Below are 21,824 nucleotides of genomic sequence, written 5' to 3' on the forward strand. Positions count from 1 at the left end.
TTATGATTAATAATCAGTATTGGTGTTAACCTGCGATGTGTTGTAAGACTGAAACAAGCCCTCCGGGTACATGTGTGCCTGTGCACGCACCATCTTTTACATTTACACACCTTCCAAGACCTCTTCATCATGTTGTCCTCATTGTGTCCTTGTTCCTCACCTTACTGAATATATTTGCAGGTTGTGTGGCCGTGGAATTTCATGTTCCACATGTTCAAGAGTGCAATCTACATAAATTTTATGTTTTTATTCATGTTATGTGACCTAAAACGGATTCACATCTCAACTGAAGTTGCATGTATTGATGCATGAGGCTGACTTATGAAGGCCACAGATATTTTTAAAAAGGTAGGTTTCTGCATGTGTATGATCAGTGTGAGTATGTATGATGTAGTTGGCCTCATTTATTTATTCTTTGTTGGAGAGTGTGCAAGGAGAGCCACGTGTCACACTTTCCTGGTGCTTACACTCTGCTTCCAACACGTAATGGTCGATGTAGGAAATGGCTCAAGGGAGAAGGGAGCGTTTGATGCAAATTGTAATTGTACCCTTTTAAAATGACACAATTTAAACAAGTGCTATATTCAGAGGGACAACTCCTATTGATCAAGGGGAGTGAACACGTGAACCAGAGGTGCTGATGTTCTCGCGCTGTCCCAGGCCAGATGCTAAGATCAAATTAAATCTAATTTGCTGCTAAGAGTTAACATGCATTGGCAAATTTCCAAGTGATAGATCTTAACACACATGCACGCAGACATGCATCAATGTTAAACCAAAATGACTTGCAGGAAGCTCAAAATTAAGAGGAGTTATTGGGCATGAATCACAAAGATTACAGGTGGAGAACGTACAATATCCCAAGAGGGAGCGAGACAACCTTCCAGCTCAGAGGACGTAATTAGCTTTATGAATCTAGTCATAGGTTCAGAGAACAGATTTTAATAAAGTGATGGATGGTTTTAAGGGAAAAGGGCACACCACAAACTTAATGATTAAGGATTTGCTGTTCAAGATATGTTTTGTCAGACACTGTGACTTGGTGACAGCCACTACTTGATTCAGATTTTGGCTGACTCATAGACCATACCATACTTCAAAAAAATTCTCTGTTTTTCTATAAAAAATTATATGACAAATACATTTTTGTATTGGATACCTTGTGTACACCTTTGGCGTTGTAAGCATCTAATATTATAAATTGTGTATGAAACTCAACAAATGACTCGTTTGTAGTTGAGTTATATTTTTCATGGCGCGCAGCAGGCTATTCATACATGCTACTAATATCTTAATCATCAGGGGCTCTGCTGCTGTGCACAGTGTTGCTGTGTGGGACACTGTAAAACCAGCTCATTTATCTTGACTTTCAGGCTAATTTATTGGTGTCATCCAGATTAGCATTACACCGCTACTGGCTGCTATTTCTGTGCACATGAGTTATTAACGCGTGCATACATATTATTTCAAGGGCATAGACTACACTTTTTTTTATTGATATGAGGTTTATGTTCATGTTCCCTTAAAAATACAATGCTGTAAATAAACTACAAAGATGCAGAATAATAAAACAAGTAGTCATAATGAATAAAAACCATTAAAACCAAGGAAGAACAATGTTCATAAATGGCTAATGAGTCATCCAAATTGTTGTTTCTTTGCTCACAGGAAGGAGTAGAGGTGCGGGTGGCGAGAATCTTCAACACGTTTGGCTCCAGAATGCACATGAACGATGGACGAGTCGTCAGCAATTTCATACTGCAGGCTCTACAGGGAGAACCTCTCACTGTACGCACTTTAAGATTTCTGCTTATTTATTAGGCGATGTGCACATAATCAGCCTCAGTGTGATGATGATTGATTACTGTTGTTGCATCTTAATGATATGAAAAAGAAAAAAACAAACTGAAAAGTCAGACTCTTGAGTGTACCTTATCTGGATGTTGGTCTGTTTAGCATAATGAGATATGTGGAATATTTTAAATAGGGTTTAATATAGTGCTGGGCATGAGTACTTGAGTTCTTGATATGGACAACAGCATTTGTTCAACATATAAAGTAATCCTATATGAATCAGAATCCTGTACACGTCTGATTTTAAAGAAGCGCTCCCAAACTGCAGCATGCAAAACCTCACCCATCCCACCACCAGCAAATATGACTAATTAGATTTACAACCCAGCCTTACACCACAAATCCTATAATAACTATGCCCCGTTAAAATATTTAAGTTAGGTTGCACATTTAAAGTGATCATTTTGGGACATTTCAAACTTATGAAACTGAGATAATGTATTTTAAAGCAAAGGTTATTCAGGCAATATAATTCAAATAAATATTTTGTGCTTATTTTTTAATATTGAGCAGTACATCTCCACAGTTAACGTGCCTGTTAGTAATGCACCTGACTGAAATGGCAAAAGACAGAGCCAGCACACAAAGTCAGAAGTCAAAGGATTAAAACCTTAAATTAAATAAATATTATTTTCATTTATTGTAATACATATGTCATCCAGCACTTGCAATCCAACCAGCATGTTCTTTTTTTCCACCCAAAACACGACTCACTAACTGATATTTATGAATATCTGCACAGATCCATATAGATGGTAAATGACTGCACTTGTATAGCACCTTTCTAGTCTTAGGACCGCTCAAACCACCTACACACCACTGAGTCATATTCACCTATTCACACACACATTTACACACTGGTGGCCAAGGCCACTGTACAAGGTGCCACCTGCTACTCAGTAACCATTCACACGCTCTCACACAGCAGCACAACAGCCATTAGGGGGAAATTTGGGTTTCATATCTTGCCCAAGAATACTTCATGTGTGGACTGGAGGTGCCAGGGATCGAACCGCAGATCTTCCGATTAGTGGATAATCCACTCTACCTCTAAATCACTCAATCTAAGGTTACAGGCAGAATGGCAACCGGACTTAAAGTTATATTTTGACAAAATACGTGAAATAAATGCGCGGTGCAAGTTTGATTGATGCTCAATACTCAGAATAAGATTTCAAGAAAAAGAAAAAAAAGACATATTTCCCAGTTTTATTAAGATTTGGGTAAAGTAAAAACCCCACACTGCACTGACCTGTTGAGTTATAATGATCTGAACATGATCGTGCACAAAATAATCAAGTAGACTTGCTCATGATAAAACACACACACAAAAAACTTTTCTATTCTCCTGAGTAGAAATGTTTTTTTATGCATGGTAACACATTAATTTGCTTCATATGTGTATCATGCAGAGATGATAATCAGTTTTCTGTTGTTCCAGGTGTACGGTACTGGTTCCCAAACAAGAGCCTTTCAGTATGTAAGGTAAGATGGCTTAAGTATTTGTCATGGAGAATGTTTAATTTTGTTGTCAACCCCCTAATTATGAAACAACACAACAAAACATGATGTAATTAACAATAAATCATGTTAATTACATTCGATTAATTACAGCAATTAAAATTGCAATATCATATCACAGTATATTTAGTGTTAGTTGTTACTTCTCTATTAATAATCAAATTAACGTCTTCTCTCCACTGAGACCAACCACACATTAAACAGAGTGAATTATTCCCCTGGTATTTAAAGTACTGTATCAAAGGTATGTGTGGATGCTGATGCTTACATGGCCTAGTGAATTTTTAATGAGGCGGTAGAGTAAATTGAATTGGACTTTGAAGTTTATTATTAAATACCAATGTGTGCATGTGTCTCTGCCTGGAAGTAACGTGTACATGGCAGGTTAAAAGATTATTCCTGGGTTTGTGCACAGGCGATAATGAGATTAATTTGATCAGTTCGAAGAAGAGACATCAGAGACACGGAGCATTTGAAGCGCCGCTATCTCTTCGAAGCATTCAGCCGCCGTCCTGTATGACATTCGTGTTGTGTAAACAGTGAAAAGTCAAGGTCTTCTCTTTTAAAGGGACAGCACCCCAAAATCCAAAATACATATTTTTGTCTTACCTGCAGTGCTTCTTTATTAGTCTAGATTGTTTTGGTGTGAGTTGCAGAGTGTTGGAGATAACCGCTATAGAGATGTCTGCCTTCTCTTAAATATAATGGAACTAGATGGTACTCAGTTTGAGGTGGTTAAAGCACCAAAAAAAAAAAAAAAACATTTAAAAAATTCAACAGCAATGTCTCTCTCTAGAAATCATGACCAGGTTACTCAAGATAATCCGGAGACCTTGTTGTGAGGAGTTTACGTAGGATCTGTTTTCTTTTACAGCTACACAGAAGGAAGTGTGCATCTACTGCTAGCTCACCTAGCAACACTGTGCTAGCTAACATTACACCCCAGCCGAGGAGGATGCTATTAATGTTTACATCTCGTGCTGTCACAAGCACAAGCCTCTCGTCCGTGTGTAGATGTACGCCAGGGACTGCTGATAAACCAAGAGGGCTTATTTTAGATTCATTTCCTGTATTTGTGTCATGTGGGTTTCGCCAGTGCCCCATCCCTTCAGGAGACAAGCGGCAGCTCTGAGTCTTTTCATTACAATTGGAAAAGTTAATGTGAGAACTGCACACAACAAGGTCTGTAGATGATCCTGAGCTGCAACATTAGCTAGCTCAGTGTTGCTAGGTGAGCTAGTAGTAGATGCACACTTCCTTCTGTGTAGTTATACGGTTGGTGGTTGTAAAAGAAAGTAGTTCCGACATGAAACTGCTCACAACAAGGTCTGTGGATTATCTTGAGTAACTGAGTCATGATTTCTGGAAAGAGACATTGCTGTTGAGTTTTTCATATGTATTTTTTGGCACTTTGAGCACCACAAGCCGAATGCCATCTAGTTCCATTATACTGGAGAGAAGGCAGACATCTGGCACTTTGAGCACCACAAACCGAATGCCATCTAGTTCCATTATACTGGAGAGAAGGCAGACATCTCTACGGCTAATATCTCCAACACGACTCACTCCCAAAACAGCACTACAGGTAAGAGGAAAAATATGCCTTTTTGATTTTGGGGTGAGCTGTCCTTTTAAGTGAAAGTCTGGGAAAACCTTAAATCAGGGGTATGGAACATACGGCCTCAGGGCCAGAACCAGCCCGCCAAAGGGTCCAATCTCGCTGGTCTGACTCACTTGAGATCCAATTGGGCTGTGTGTTGCTCATGAACTAAAATGAGTTTGACACCCCTGCCTGAAATGATTTGGTTAAACAATTTATGTGGAAAAGCCTCCCCGACCCACAATCATATCTGCTCTTCCTCTATCAAATTTTAATGATAAAATTTAGAAGCATTCTGTTAAAATTTGCTAGTAAACAGTGTTTATGACTTGAATGTAATTTGACCACACACAGAGCACATAAACAGTGTTTACTCACACATGAGCGCTTTAATTTTTGATGATATTGGGATTTTATTTCCCAGGTGGATGTTAATTTGGGTGTTTGTTTCACATAATCTTTAGCTGAATTTTAATATTATGCAGGTTGTTACTTAGTTCATCTCATATCTAGAAAATTACAGGAGCCATGTCTTTGCAGGAAACTGTGCTCCACTCACACAAAGGCATTGGGTGCCATTTCATAAAGAGAATAGACTAGAAGACAAGTTGTAAAAGTGAGACAAAGACAAATAGTCGTGTTGTCTTTTAAGTCAGTGGCTAGCTGCTGTTGTCAAGTGTATTTCATCAGAGCTAACCAAGAAAAGCTAATCAAACATTAAAATATATTCAGAATAATAAATGAAATCTGTCATTAAGTTCCACGAGGATGTGATTACACTGCTCTCAACATGAGGGTTTTAAGCAGGAAAATGCATAATGAATTAAGTGGACTTGGGCAACATTAAAATTAAATGGAGCAGGATCTTGACACCACTAGCCTTGAGAATGCAGGTGTATTGAAATTATGCTTTGGGCGATATGAAACCTTCATTATGAGTCCAGATCAAGTAATACTTGCACTTAATTAATCGGTCTGTCACAAATAAAGCCGAGGAGACAAGGGAGAGAAGTGCAGAGCTGAAAGAAATCACGAGAAGAGAAGTAAAACAGAGGAAATAACATTCTCACTCTTCCTTGTTGGTAGCTGCTAATTAAAAACACTTATAATCAAATGTTCAGTTTTATCTCAGACAGCGAATTGAATAATAGTAATCACCATCTGTCAAATAGCAAACATTAAAACTAATTTCAGTTAATTGAGGTGTGCTTCCTGGTAATTTCTGTTAAAACTTGAACATCTGGTACCGCTGATAACCATGTCCATTTATGGTGGATTTGTCCAAGTGCCATCTAGGACAGTAAATATCACATGGGTATAATTTTGAAGACAGCGTCACAGTCCAGGTGTGACAAGAAAAGAGAACAGAAAAGCTCCTTTTCTTTAAATTCATGTGAGTCTGTTAAATTAAATGGAGATTCTGTGGTTTGTTTGTCAGCTTTAAAAACCAGCAACCCAGGATGCTGGTTTGAACCCTGGGGTTGGGGAGCCCTCTGTGGGGAGTTTGCATGGTGTCCCCATGTCAGCGTGGGTTTTCTCTGGGTACTCCGGCTTCCTCCCACAGTCCAAAGACATGCAGGTTAATTGGTGACTCTAAATTGTCCGTAGGTGTGAATGTGAGTGTGAATGGTTGTCTGTCTCTATGTGTCAGCCCTGTGATAGTCTGGTAACCCGTCCAGGGTGTACCCTGAGTCTCGCCCAGTGTCAGCTGGGATAGGTTCCAGCCCCCCGTGACCCCCAACAGGATAAGCAGTTACGGAAAATGAATGAATGAATGATCATACATAGTAAGATAAATTCCTAAAGTTCTTTGTGCTGCTACATTTGTTTTAAAGTGCACATTGCTCTGTGCTGCAACCTACTTACTTTTAAAGTTCTTGCTGACTAATGCTTGCTACAGGTACTACAGGTGCCTGTGTTTCAGACTGTAGTAAAGTATTGACTGGTCCCATGATATGTTCTGAGGTGAGATGTTCTACACCTGAAACAAACGACATGAAAGTCTTGTATTATATGTGTACGAAGGCCAGGGATGCTTTCTGTTGCTCCTTTATGAATGCTTTCAAAAAGTGGTTGTGGGAATTGTAAAGGAGTGCCCGCTTTTTCCAACCACTGCGAGTGGCTCATTCTACAATCCCCAGTGCCCTAAAATGGGATGAGATTATTCTCAGAAGACAGGGGTCATCATTTCTGCCTTAGAAATTCAGCATTACGCCTCTTGTCCTGACCCAGTATTGCACATACTGCTGTAGTCTGCAGCATGTGCTCTTAGCTTTCACCTTTCCTCCATCAAAGCAAAAAATCTGAGCTTGTCAGAGGTCCCCCACTAACACTGCCAGTAGCTGGGGAAATGCATTGCTTTCATCTCCCTATGCTGCTACAACAGCTCCTTCTTTAAAGCTATTTACCTCTTGAGTACAGGGTTGGGTACAGAACTACTACTACTGAGTGCACCTTAAATGAGTTGAAATATATGTACCTGAGAGCGCATCTGGGTGATAAAGTGCATCTTGTTTCAGCAGCAGTGAGGCCACAGGAGCTGAGAGAGCCCCTCTTGACAACGGAGGATTGAACAAAACCAGTTGCAGCCTTAACGCAGTGCAATAGAGCCAGGTGGAAACCTTCAATCAGACAAGTTTTTCACCCGCACGAGACCTGAAAATTTGATTTACGCTTCAAGTCTCTTTTTTGGCAAAGGCACCTAAAACAAAAGCTCAGTTTCCACCAAGTGGTACACTGTGCTTTTTCCCGTTTCCATTGTGAAAAGTTGTGGATGGTACCAATGGAATTGTTGCGTACAGTACCAATTTTGGTCCCCCCCTCCGTTGTTCTGGTACTAAAAGGTGGAGCTGTGAACACTGCAGTCTGTTGATTGGTCAATAGAGGACGGTCACTCTGCTCAGGGCTGAGTTGTGTCTGGTTTTGAGGCTCATGTAACCACTGTTCATACTGTGGAGAGTTTTATTAGTAACTATAACTATAAAACGAAAGGATGTCTTGCTGCCTCTCACAGCAGCTGGAGAAAAAAATAACTTAATTCACTGGGCAGACTGCCAGCAACTTTTAAGGTGGAACGTTATTTGTAATGTTACTCAATGCATGAGGTGACGATGTGAATCCATCAACACACCTTAAATTTCACTGTGACAACTTTGACCATTACTTAAGTTTTTATATGACATGTGCTTTTATTAATAGGCAGATCTTTAAACATTTATACACATTCATTATGGCATGGCTAGTGGGGCCCGGCCCTCCTGGGCTGAGGGTTGAAGCCAGGGAGCCCATTTACATCATGGTGGTTTGGCTGGATTCCCGGTGTCCGGGGGGTCCCGCGGCCCTGTGGCGGGTGGGCCGGGTGGCACCCTGGGGGCTCTGTGGGTTCCTGCCGGGGTTCTGCCTCCTGACCGGCTGTGGTTTATGGGCCCTCTGCTAGGGGGTCCCGATGGGGGATTGACTGCTCGTGGCGGTCCGCTCTCTCGTGTGTTGGTGGGGGCCCATCCTGGGGGGTTCGGGCGGGTGGCCCTTCGCGGTCCCCTGGTTCCCGATGCGCCGGGGACATATGCCTTGCAGTACCACCGCCTCCTTGCCTCCCTCGTCCGCCCGGGCCTGGGTGGGCACTGTCCGGTCCGGCGCTGGTGGCTGGCGCTCGGTGCGGGCCATGTGCGGTGCTGGTTCTCCCGGGCGGTTGGGGGTGGTGGGGCGGTCCGCTGGTGTGGTGGGCGGGCCTCCTGCCCCGCCTGTCTGGGGTGTGTCTCTGGTCTCTGGGGTGCCTGGGCCACCCTGGGTCCTTGGGCCTGCAGGTGTCCTGCTGCCTCTGCGGCTCCTGGTCTTGGGTCTGGGCGCCCATGCGTGGGATGCCATACCGCACTCTTCACTGCAGAGGGCTGGCCCTGGACCCTGATCATGTGCTTTCATAAACACATTGGGAGGGTTCAAATACACGCATGCATGTTCAATACTTCAGCCCCGTGACGCATCGCAAAGAACCGATGGATCACCCAAAGGCTTCATGCCTCAGACCTACCACACCGCGCTGGCAACTCTTCTCTGCAATCGGGCTTTCCCCCTCCACCAAGACTCTCACATTTTTGGTGTTCAGTATAGACTTCTCTTTTGTTTTTGTTTTTCAGTACAGTATAGTAGACATGTATATGTTTATTTTTGATAATCTGCATGAAGCACAACCACCTCAAGGCTACAATACATCAGCTACACTGCCTGTTTCTCCCCTGTTTTTTTTCTTTCTTTCGTTTGTTTGTTCATTTGTTTGTTTTTCCTCCTTCTTCTCCGCATGCACTGTCACTATATAACTCAGGACTTAAGCACCTACCCCCTCCCCCTTGCTTGTTTCCTTACTTTCCCCCTGACACACTTTGGTGTATCACGGCCCTCTCTGACTCATATTAGGAAGTTTTTCCCAAAAAAAAAAAAAAAAAAAAAATACACATTCATTTTGACCAGGAAAGCATTTATCCCAATCCTCACTCAGAGAAAAAGAAAGCATCGTGGAGCGTCGTTCCTGTGGGCTCCGGTAACACTAAACCCCTGAGCTTGCCTGAGAAGGACTAAATGCACAAACCCCGCTATTTTTTAAATATCCCATGCAGATAGACTCTCACTGCAGCTTGTTTCATTTTGCTCAGAACATGTCAGCGTGCAGCCTCGTTCTGTGGATGATAAACATGCAGCCATCCATGTTACCAGTAATGAGGAAATACAGTGAGTGCTGGACGGAGCAGTGAGTGACAACAGCCCCGCCCATATTTAGGAGTACTGTTTGCAGTGGAAACACTACGGTCTAGGTACCATGTCTGAAGGATTACTGTTGGTTACAAAGGTACCATACTGAAAGTGTTTGGTGGAAATGGGGCTTAAGTTATTTATCTACACACATGTCAAGTTGATTGAGATTTATAAAGGGAAACTAGCATGGGACATGCGTGCACACTGTTATAAATCAGGATATTTGTGTATGTAAGCACTTTCTTTGCTTTGTTCGTATGTTACCTTTAGTCACTTTCCTGCGCACAGTTTTATAAATGAGGCTCCTGATCATGTGCAACAATCAGAAAAATATTTATGAAAATAAATCCATCATTTGTAGCTATTCCCTTTTTGTGTTATGGGGTTATGATGGTTAAAGTATTTCTTCATTTGCATACGTAGCCATATGTTACAGCCTTGCAATAAATCCTGGTAGTTTATATTAAAATGTTTTATAGGAAGGTGTTGGTTTAACTTGATAGCCATTTTAAAGGCTTTAGTTTGTTGACATGTATGGCATTATACTGAGAGGTGTTTTGAATATCAACACCTCATTGGTGTATATGGGATGTTTAAAAAAAAAAAAACATCTCCTTTAGTATGTAACAAACATGTTCGTGAATGCAAATGTGACATTTGGGAGAAAGTATAGCTCAGTGATTTGTATATGGAGCAGTGTTAGGATTAAACTTTAATAGCAGACCTGCATCCCTTATTCCCCGACCTGTGGTAGGTTAGGTAGCATGTCGTATCATTACTTCTGTTTGCAGGCACCTTCTAATGTTAAAGTCTAATGCACGCTGACAGAATTGCACTAATGAATAGTGTGTGCAGGCATCATGTGGTCACACTGGGAAAAGGTGAGATGGAATATTTAAAGTCCCCTTCCACGCAAAAGTGTCTTATCTTCTTTTTATGTCCACTTAAATGTCTGACCTCAACTATACTGACTTATATCTGTGCAGAGTTTGTCACTAGAGAGGTGATGTAACATTCATCTATTGAGGGGGGTGATGTCTGTGCATTTTGCTAAAATCTGAGATTAAAACTTGCAGGGCAAGCTTGATTAGGTATGTCATTAATACAAGAGCCAATCGCTGTCTAATATGGGAAACACGAATAGACAGGGGAACAGGCTTCAGTGTAGAGTGTGCAGACCCTTTTTCATTTTTTTTCTCACCTATTATGTGCGAAACCAATGTTAAATGAAATTGTATAGAACATGTATAGAAGGGGAGTTGAATAAGGCTTTATTTTAATTTCTCCCCAAGGTTAAAATTACACAGTATATGTATCATAAGCAATTCATGAATTTTGTTGTAGTTTGTTTAAAATGATCTGATATTAATTTATGGTGTCGTGTAAAACCCAGGCTAAATGGGTATAATGGTATGCATGACACAAAAAAACAAACAACAAAAAAACCCATTTAATCATCTCTTGAATGCATTTTATTGCGAGTAAATGACAGTGTGCAGGAATTTTCATCTCTTACCTAGGGACATTTTTCCACAGGTTATTGAAATTGTGCATGAGCCTCCACATTCTACTAATTGGCAACATTGAAAGAAAACTTTTGTTGCGCATGAGTTGCTGCAGGAAATGAGACATGAAGAGAGAGTACATACTGCAGCTGCCATGTCCCACCTGGCCTTGGAATGATTTGTTCCACTATAATGATGTAAACTATGAATGGACTGCAGTTATGTGGCCTCTCTACCTCTCTGGCCAAAGGCTTTACAATTTCCACTCATTCACCCATTCACACAGATTCATACACCAGTGGCCTGCCCATCAGTTCCTTGCTCATTGACATTTTGACATGCAGGTATGGGGGAGCTAGGGAACCGCCAACCTTGTGATTTAAGGACAGCTTGCTCTTCCTCCTCCTTCCGCCCCAGCGTGGTGCCAGGTGGTCTGCCAACCGGTTTGTAATTCACGATGAAAATAAACTGATTCACACAGCATATTTTTTTTGTACTTGAAGGGTAAAAATGGATAAAAAAGGCATTAAAGGAATACTTCACACACAAAATGACCATCTGCTAAATCATTTAGTCATGCCATGTCACCTTGAATTTATGAAGAATAAGTTTTTCTCATATGCCTCCACCCAAAACAGACTCTGACAAGACAGATTTGGGACAAGCGTTCACATGCATTTTCACTACAACCTTAAAAATGAACAGAAGGTCAAACTTATCTATGCTCTCCTCAAAGCCAGAGAAAATGCTTGTGTTTGGGAAGCACTGAGCATACAACCAGGGGAGGGTTACAACAAACCAGACAGATGTCCCGCCTAAGTCCCAAATGTCCTCATGTCCTGGAAATGCCCTTTCGTACTAAACTGACTGGATTTGCCTCTTGGCAAAGATGAGTAAGGACAGCCAACATCGAAAAGTTAAACCAGGCGATTCATTTGTCATATGTACTGATAAATATTATCAGTGTTTGTTAATTAATGAGCCCTGGCCTCCTGTTGTTTTGCAAAAGTGGCCCCTGGGCAAAGCAAGTTGAGTATCCCTGCAGTAGAGGGTCTAGGTCATCTTAGAAATTATGTGAATTTTATTATATTACACTCTAGGGGTTGGCGTTAGACCAGCATCATAGTCATCCCAGGTGGCTAGCAACATCTGATGCATACATGGCACCGGTTCCTTGCTGACAGACTGTGTTTCTGGCAAAGAACATGAATGGCTGGTTTCGTCTGAGTTCTAGTTTGTGTTTGTAAAAATACTAGATCCATTATTGCACTTTTCTTGAATTGTTAGATTCCAACTTTAGTTTTGGGTGGGCGACTGTGTCTCAGGAGAACAAGTAGGTTGTCTACCATTTAGATTTCAATCCCCAGTTCCTTCAGACACATATTGACGTGTCCTTGGGCAAAATACTGACCCTCAATTCGCTCCCTGTGATTGTGTGTGAATGTGACTGAATAGCAGGTTGCACCTTGTATGGGAGCCTCTCTCAGCAGTGTATGAATGTCAAACCATTTTGCGTGATTGGAAAACTCGAAAGCGTCTTTACAAGTGCAAGTCCATTTACCATTATTGTTGTATACTGGTAATTTCAAGATCTAAATGAATATGAGCATGTTTTTATTTAAAAAAAAATGTGCTTCGTGCTTTGGTGTTCTCAGTTCAATTATATTTTACGCAAAGGGTTTTCTCACAATGACACTTCACAAAAGGCAACAGTCAAACAAGCCGTGGGCTTCAGCTGCAAAGAAGAACTCCCAGTGTGGAGAGAAAAATCAGCTCTAACCTTTTACTACTGTACCTCTATAGAAAATTGGGGGGTTTTGCAAATCTCGGGTATGCTTGATAAGGAAGTTTTGGTTTTTTTTGTTTTTTTCATTTTTCTTTTATTGGACAGGATGGGTCCAGAGTGGAAGAGGGAGAAAAAGAGGGGATGACATCAGCAAAGGGCCACAGGTTGGACTCCTGCGGCCCTTTGCTGCAACAAGGACATAGCCTTTGTACATGGGGCCATATCATCAAAATATTAACTTTATTTTCTTGGGCTGCCCCCAACCAAGAATTTTCCAAGTCAACCAATAGTCATCATTTAGGGCCATTGGTCGACTAGTCGCCAGAATGTTAACGATATTAATTTAATTATTAAATGATATATTTTGGGCGGGGCAACACAATGGTTTGAGTTGAAGGTGTGAGAAAGAATAGTATCAGTAACATTGTTAACACTGTGCTACATTACAGAGAAATACAAAACCATACTAATGAACCTTCATTAATATAGGCCTATATTTTATCTACAAGTGCACGTCACACACTGAGCGAGCCGCCTGTTAATGACGCTGTGGGCTAATGGGCATGTAGCTACTTCCATGTTTCAGATGATACGTCATGTTTGTAGTCGACCAATGAAGATGAGTTTACATATCACCTTGGGTTCGTCCTTCACCTTCTCAAAATGATCCCACACTTTGGATTTCCTGCCCGACATGTTATTAACTAGCCTGTGGAATAACCGCAGGTACCAGCCCTGGAAATTAACCTGACTCCTGACTGACTGCTGAGCGTGGCCTCTTCCTGTGTCTGTCCTTTCAAATTAAATTCCCACATGCTCCAGTCATAAAGGTTTTGATTTTTTCTGACATGTCGCAGCTTCTGATAGAGCCTCACATTTTTTTCATTTGGACTAAGCGTCCAATATAGTCTTGCCAACTAATGACATCTCTGGTCGACTAAAGTTTGGTGGACTGTTGGGGGGCAGCCCTATCAGTTTCATAAAGGCACAGGACAGGCTACTCCTCCCTAAAATGTCAAAGTAATATTGAGAGATAACGTCGCCTTCCAAATATTGAAAAATACCGTAATATTAATTTTTGGTCATATCACGCATCCCTGTCACATGTCCAATATACATCATGTTCTCATTATCAAATCTCTGCATGTAGACCTCATGCTGAAGCATCGTCCCTCACACAAGGCAAAGCTACAGAGTAGAATTTAAAAAGACGGACTCCATTTTAATGTCCCTGCTTCTGTGTCTGATTTGTCCTCCAGCGATCTGGTGAACGGCCTTGTGCTGTTGATGAACAGCAACATCAGCAGTCCAGTCAATCTGGTGAGTTCATCACTGCCCTGCTGTGTTTCACAGATTGAAATCGAATTCAGTGTAGGCAAATAATTTACCAGTTGAGTCGGTGTATGTGTCGGCCTCATGTTTACACTGATGTGATGGAAGTATATGAAATCTGCCTGCAGGGGAACCCGGAGGAACACACCATATTGGAGTTTGCTCGTCTCATCAAAAGCCTTGTCGGTAAGGCGTCTGATCGATCGAGAAAGTTGTCTTTGTGTGTGTCTCTAAAAACTCTTGACTCGTGCCATCTCTTGTCCCTGCACAGTCAAACATTGCTTACTTGCCTGCACATCTCTTATTGTCCTTCTCCAGCTTTACTCGTCCTTTTGTCTGTTCTGTCTTATGCATTCTGTTTTAAGTGGCAGCAAAGATATTTTCCAACCTGGACCCTATTTTCCTGTGTTTCTGTGTGTAAGTGGCTAATGGGAACAACAGTTTCTGAAATTGGTGCAGTATTGAGCAAGAGCGCGGCAGCTGGCAATGTCCAAATAGGCTGCAATTTAACCAGTGTGCTGTTTATTCAAATGGAGGCTGGTGGGTTTAATGATTGTGATTGTGGAGCTGCTCCTGGTTAACCAAAAAGGATCTAACTCTGCAACAAAAAGGTCACCCTCTGTGGGGATTGTTTCTATAATGTTGTCAGACACTTAAAATAATCTGTGTAATAATCAGTGGCTGAAACAGCCATTTTTAGTGAATGTAAGTTGACCGTGCTCAGTCTCCTGTAGGGAGCACAATGCAGCCTGTTTCATCTCGTTCAATACTGGACCAATTTCAGCAATTGTTGTTCTTCTCGGTTGTTATTCCCATTAGTCACAAAAACATGGTAAAACAGGGTCCAGAAATGGATCTGTTTCTATGATATTATTATAGCAATGGATGTGTTTGATGCTATCAAGCCGTATCTTGCAGTCATTATACTGTATACACAATGTAATTATATTTACATTCTCCCATTCATCATAAAGAGAGACAATGAATATGAGGAGTTTGCACAGGTCTGACTTTGCTAGATGACTTAATACAGTGGTTCCCAACTGGTGGGTCGCAGTCCAATAGTGGGTCATGGGTCCACAGTACAAAATAAGTGATATAGTTTCACAGTTTGCCTTCAAATATCCAGTAAAACTAAACAAAAAATATCTCTCATTTCTTTAGTTTGTGAACAACAACAGTAACTCAGAGTGAGATTCAGATTCTGTTTACAATATTAATAGTTCAACAAGATAAAATCTATCTCAAATGACACATTTAAACAGCTCCCCAAAAAAATGTCTCCTAGGATCTATATATATCAAAAGGTGATTTACGTCTTTTGGCAAAATCCTAAATGATTGAGTTGGTTTTTTTTCCAACTGGACCTTTTTGCCCTGCCATTTCTCCTCTAATCATCACACCGTAACCTGTGACAGGCTGTTATGACACCACAACTATCGCACATTCACATATATGTAGTGTTTTTGTCAAGCCGCAATCACACAGACTCCCGTGTGCGCACTGCGAGAGAGGAGAGGGAGAGACACTGTGCTGCTGCTGGATAGGGCTGTCAACGAATATTCTAAATTCGAATTTAAATTCGAATTTGAAAAAAAAATGGACCTTCGAATGTGAAAATTGATATTCGATTGTGGAGAGAAAAAAACCCACCACCGCAGCTGTCCTCTTTGCGAGTGGGCGTTGGCCTGGGCCGCTGGACGCGCTGGACAAGCGGTTCTGCTCCCAGCTGTTGTCTCCGTCACCCGGCTTGACACATCCGCTTGCGGCTCGCGCAGAAAATAGACCAGAGCCGGCCACGGAGCTGCATGGCGCTTCGAGGCTCTTCGCAGCGCTTCCGTGAGCGGTGTGGCCTGACGGGTCAGAGAAGGGGGGCAAGTGAGAGGTCCATGGTTGTTTCTAACTTTATGTTATAGATAATTGTTTTATGTATTTTAATGTGTAGGTATGTAAATGTTTTCAAAGACGTTTATGTTGAAATAAAAATACCTACAAGTGGTTATGTTTCCTTGTATTAATACATATACAAGTATGTTTCCTTATATTAGTTTGCCCTCTTGTGGACATAATGCGAAAAAAAAAATTCGAATGGTTCGAACCTATGAGTTATTTTTAGAAGAAATATTCGAATGTCATTTTTGAGCAATTTTGACAGCCCTACTGCCAGAGGAGCCGCTGAATGAGTTCCCTCTGAGCGATAAGTCACTAAAAGAGTCTGAGAAATGCAGGGCTGTTCATAAAACATTCAGGACGCCACAGTTTATTCCACACTACTGAAGCTGCTCCACTTTTTGTAACCACTGCGGTTGTTGCTTGTTGTTGCCGTGGGTAACAGTATGACGTCACATGACAAATCAAATTATTGCGAATATCACGATATGAATTTTTCATATGATATTAAAAATATATATACTGGTTTTATCGTGAACAAGATGATATGGCACAGCCCTGATTTTAAGTACGGTGAATTTCTGGTGCTGAGCTTTTATTTTGAAGTGCTGTTTCCTGCTGTGGAGTGAGTAGCCCTTTTTAGATAGGAGTTGTGCAAATTTGCAGGAAAGCCCAATCAGACTTTTTCAGCATTGGCAGTATAAAAACAAAATCGGGGAGTGCAGCAAAATGCCTCCTGCCTACTTTTGTTTATACAGAATGTGCCTTTTTTGGGGCAATGGGGGACGTGAGCAAGTAACAAAACGTGTAGCTCAGCATGTGACTTAAACAGTGACATGGGAGGGAAGCCGCGGCTAGTCAGTCCTTCAGCTATTCTCACGTTAGTCGGCCCGTTCTTCACCGTCTCCGCCATCTGACGGTTAATGGCCTCTTTGTTTGCGAGGACAAGGAGGGGTGCAATTCCTTGTCTCCCCAGTTGCTCACCTCTACAGTGTCTGTCAGGTTTGCGTTTCCCTCTTGCTCCTAGCTGCTCGCTAATTCCTGCTATCAGCTGCTTCCTGTTTATCCACCGCCAGTGGCTCGCACGTCCGGCGTCATCAACGGAAGGCCGCCTTGGTCTGTTTAAACTAAAAGGGTTCCGCCAATATGTCTACACTACAAGACGGAAAATTGGGCACCTCTGATCAACTCGCCAATCTGGCTCTGTGTGTCTAAACACTCGCAGCTTGCTGGCAAAACGGCCCAACATTTGCGGAAAATCTGGCAGTATAAAAGGGGCTAGTGTCTAACAGACAGCTACTTGACACAGACAGCAAACTAGCTCAACAACATGGCTGAACTTAAGTATGACGTTGAATTTATTTAACTGTGTGGACCTTGAACTAATGACTAAGTAAAAATCTGGACCCCATGGCTGGACCAGTTGGGCACCACTGACTTAATATAAACTTGTCTTACAGCACTTAAAATGAGAACAATAAAACACATTTTTTCTTTTTGCATTATGTTGTTTTTTTAAACTATGAATAATTTCTACATGAAGGGGAAAAAGCAAGCAGCCCAAACACAGCTGTAGTGATCTAATGAGCCATTCCTGGAGCCAGGGGGTGTAATTAAGTTTTTTTGGGAGGTGCAGCCACCTCTGGCAGAGTTACTGCACCCACACATGAAGCCACCACAACACACAACACACAGAGTCATTGATCTGCCGTGACTCATCTCTCACCTTCAAAACTGTTTATGTGACATGTTCACCAGCAGTAATGACAGCAGGAGTCAGAGGAATAATAACATGTCCTTTTCTCTGTACACTTGTACCTGGTCATGAACACACTCTCGTGCCCACACACACACTTTCCACACTAACTCTCGCTCTAACACACACACACAGTGAGCCGAAGTCAGATCCAGTTCCTTCCAGAGGCCCAGGACGACCCACAGAGGAGAAGACCTGACATCCGGAAAGCAAAGATGATGCTCGGCTGGGAGCCGGTGGTATGTGTGACACACGACACATGCACACTTTGAAGAGCGAGGTAGTAGTGTGCTCGAGGACTGTCTTTGTCATATGAGACTCCAGAAAACACTTGAGTGCTCTTGAAGAGAAGGGTCAGCACACAGGAAGAAAAATCCACTTCAGGAACGCAGGGAGAGACAGGATGGGCCCACCAGTCTGTGTGGATTTAGTATTGATTTCTCCTCCACTATTGTTGTTGCGATGTGACAGTTGGTCTTTGTGGTAGACTCTTTGTCCTGCCCTTCCTCCCCTGTGATTGGACAGCTGGGTAGAAAGTGACAGCGTCAAGTGGCTGCAGTCTTTTACCTAAAGGTGAATATTTTTTTAAATAGGGTTAGAATTAGTACCTCACACTGCTGCTACTTGTAGCAGAGTGTAAATACACAGTTATTACAACATTCTATCCATATTTTTCATCCAACTCATATTTAACCAGGTAAGTCCCGTCGAGGTCAATGATGTCTTTTATAAGGGAGACCATATCAGTGTGTGACTGTAAATCCCCTTTAGGTGCTCAAAGTCACACTGTAAAACATTCAACTCAGTGGAATTACTCTATCAGATGATTTTTTGACTCTATATCCAAAAATTATGGCAGTATTTTTGATAAAGATCCATGTGTTTTGTTTTGTTTTGTTTCATTTTCGCAAAGATTTGTTTGTTTTTTATTAACACATACTTTTCCTTTAATTTATATATACACTAGTCTATACCTATTGAGTGCACAGTTGCCCACATACAGTTTCATACAGTGTGTTTAGGATACAGGTCATAGGAAATTGCAGATTAAATAGTCAATTGAACCCATTAAGAAGAGCAATGTATTCAGACAGAGTTTTGTGAATTTGATAGTACGATTGCTTTATTGAAAGTACAGTAGTATCATTGCCAATAGTGGGATAGTTAGTGGGCTAAAACTGTACATTAGTAGTTGAGGTAGCACGTTGACAGACAGATAGTTAAAGTGTTTATATGTTGTACTGACTTAAAAGTGGGGCGCACTGGTAGAATGAATGACTGACGAATGAGTTTCCGTGATTATGCACAGCATACCATACCATGACTTAGTCATACCAAAAACTAGAAAAAACAACAACAACATTTGGCCACAGGGGGAGCCACAGCAATTGGTTGCATTTTAGCCATTTTGAAGCATTTTTCTGTTGTTATAGCGCCACCCAGTTGCCAATTAGAGTTAAATTTCTCCAGTCACCTTGAGGCGTCCTGTTCTACATATCTACCAAGTTTAGTAAAAATCAATATGGCGGTTAGGCCTAGATAAGAAATTAGCTCTCTAGCACCCCCATTTTGTTTGATGGGGTCAGTAATGGAGGGGTCCCCTCAGATTATGTGTGGTCATATGCCTACAAAGTTGCATGGTGATCGGTGAAACCCTTGAGATGTTATACACCTTTATGTGATGAGCCTCGCCCTCCACAATATTCATTGCCTTATAGAAGCTCAGTTTTAGTAAGTTTTCCAACTTTTGCCAAGAGGGAACTTTAGATATTGGTCCCTGGATTATGTTCACCCAGTTTCATGCAGATCGGTCAAACTTCCTAGGAAGAGATCGATTTTAAGTGTTTTTCAAAAAATTCAAAATGGCGGAAAATCTGTATAACCGGAAGTTATGGGTTCTTGAGGCAAATTTGTTCCTCATGAGGAGAGGCATCTCTGCGCAAAGTTTCATGTCTCTACGACATATGGGGCATGAGATATGCCCATTCAAAGTTTGCATAGCGCCCCCCTTTGGCCAATTGATGTAATATTGCTAGGGATGAACCGAAATGAAAATTTGTGGCCAAAGCCGAATAATATTAAACGCTTGGCCGAATACCGAGTACCGAATACCGAATATTGTTGTTTAGTTATTCATTAGTTTTTGCAGATGAACCCCCTCCAGATTAGTGTTGTCACGGTACCAAAATTGGGACCCACTGTGCGATACCAGTGAAAATATCACGGTTCTGAGTAGTATCACGATACCACAGCAAAAATGAGGCAGATGTGCTTTTTGTCATTTATAAAAAGATAAATCACTTTTCTATAATACATCAATGATATGTGTGGGCCGTGAACGGCTCGTTTCTTCTCTAACACGTCACATACCTGTGTTCGGCTGGCTCGGCTGTTCAGGTACTTCTGGGCAGTCATGACGCCAAGAAGAGAATATTATTGGAGCCGACTTCTCCGTCACCCGGTAAGCCGATGGCCGCTGTATTTGACAGGAATACATTACTGTGTGTGTCTGTGACCCCTGTTCAACCCACAATCGGTGGGATTCGCCTTTCGTTTCTGCTGGTGGTTGAAATCTGTAGGCTGCTCACACAGCGTGCTGAATGATTTAAGCCTATTTTGCTCGCTCAAAACTATTTTTAGTCGCAAATGCCAGCGCGGTGACGGACGGATCGCCACACTGCTGACATTCTACTCCGCCCGTCACGGCACACTGTTTGACTGCGTTATCAAAACACGCCGCTATTATTCGGCCTTGCTTTTAACTTATTCCACCAAATGTGTGTTTTTTTGCAATATTCGGCCGAATATATTCGGTTACCGAATATTCGGTGCATCCCTAAATATTGCTTCATTCGCATCCCATTGTCATTGTCATTATATAGTAAGATAGAGGATGTACTAAACTAAACCTAAGGGACATTTGGACGTACAAACGTGTTAACAAACTCACAAATGGATCAGAAATCATCAAAGCTGAGAAAGAAAAACAAGAAGCTGTTCAGCATCAGTTCACTCAAGGAAATATTGCCTTCGTAACTCCAGCTATTTACTTAGACACAAGAATTATTAACCAACTGTAGGTCTCTATATGAGAATTTTACAGTATGATCACATGGAGAGACATAAATAACATTGAATTAATGCTAAAATCAGATTTTTGTACATATTTAATGTTTTGAAATTTAATTTTTATGCAGAAGACGACACGTAATCATTATTTTTATTTTTAAGTCCACCAGCTGTCAATGAAATTCTACACTGACGTGTATTGATTATTTCATTTATTTATTTTAAGATGAGTCAGGTGCGTTAGAACAGACTTAGTGCATTAGTTATACTGCAGGGGAATCTCTGACATACAGGAAGTCTTAAGACAGCGAGTTCACAAGTTAATAAGCATGTTATTAGCTGAGTAAATGAGTTGTTCAGCTGTGTTTGGAGAGCAGCCTCCATCAATCATTAAGGCTACATGACTGCCTTATATATTTACAGCCAGTATCTGACATTGGTGGTATTCTCATGTTGTATGTGTTGTGTCTCGTGTGGACAGGTGCCTCTGGAGGAAGGCTTGAACAAAACCATCCAGTACTTCAGCAGGGAGCTGGAGCACCAGGCCAACAACCAGTACATCCCCAAACCTAAAGCCGCCCGCATGAAGAAAGGAAGACCCAGACACAACTGAGGTTTCCCACCACACACACAGGATATTAAGACTCCTCAAAGGACCCTTGAAGAGCAACTCTCTGAAATACACTGTCAAGTAGAGCGCTCTGGGATATGGCGTCTTTTTTTAATTTTTATTTTTATTTTTTTGGAGAAGCAGAGACGACTTTT

The 21,824-nt window shown here is 41.6% G+C and overlaps 1 protein-coding gene across 1 annotated transcript in view; it reads left to right on the forward strand.

Annotated features, from left to right (window-relative positions):
• uxs1 (UDP-glucuronate decarboxylase 1) overlaps nucleotides 1–21,817 on the forward strand; it is a 58,545-nt gene extending 36,728 nt beyond the window's left edge. Inside the window, exons 10-15 of the mRNA XM_049594538.1 lie at nucleotides 1,669–1,788; nucleotides 3,296–3,339; nucleotides 14,272–14,332; nucleotides 14,473–14,530; nucleotides 18,126–18,229; nucleotides 21,541–21,817. Coding sequence (XP_049450495.1) covers nucleotides 1,669–1,788; nucleotides 3,296–3,339; nucleotides 14,272–14,332; nucleotides 14,473–14,530; nucleotides 18,126–18,229; nucleotides 21,541–21,672 — 519 coding nt within the window. The 3' untranslated portion in view covers nucleotides 21,673–21,817. The remainder of the gene's footprint in view (nucleotides 1–1,668; nucleotides 1,789–3,295; nucleotides 3,340–14,271; nucleotides 14,333–14,472; nucleotides 14,531–18,125; nucleotides 18,230–21,540) is intronic.
• Nucleotides 21,818–21,824: the final 7 nt, after the last annotated feature.

The sequence above is a fragment of the Epinephelus fuscoguttatus genome, linkage group LG13 (assembly GCF_011397635.1).
Source record: "Epinephelus fuscoguttatus linkage group LG13, E.fuscoguttatus.final_Chr_v1".
Lineage (NCBI taxonomy): Eukaryota > Metazoa > Chordata > Actinopteri > Perciformes > Serranidae > Epinephelus > Epinephelus fuscoguttatus.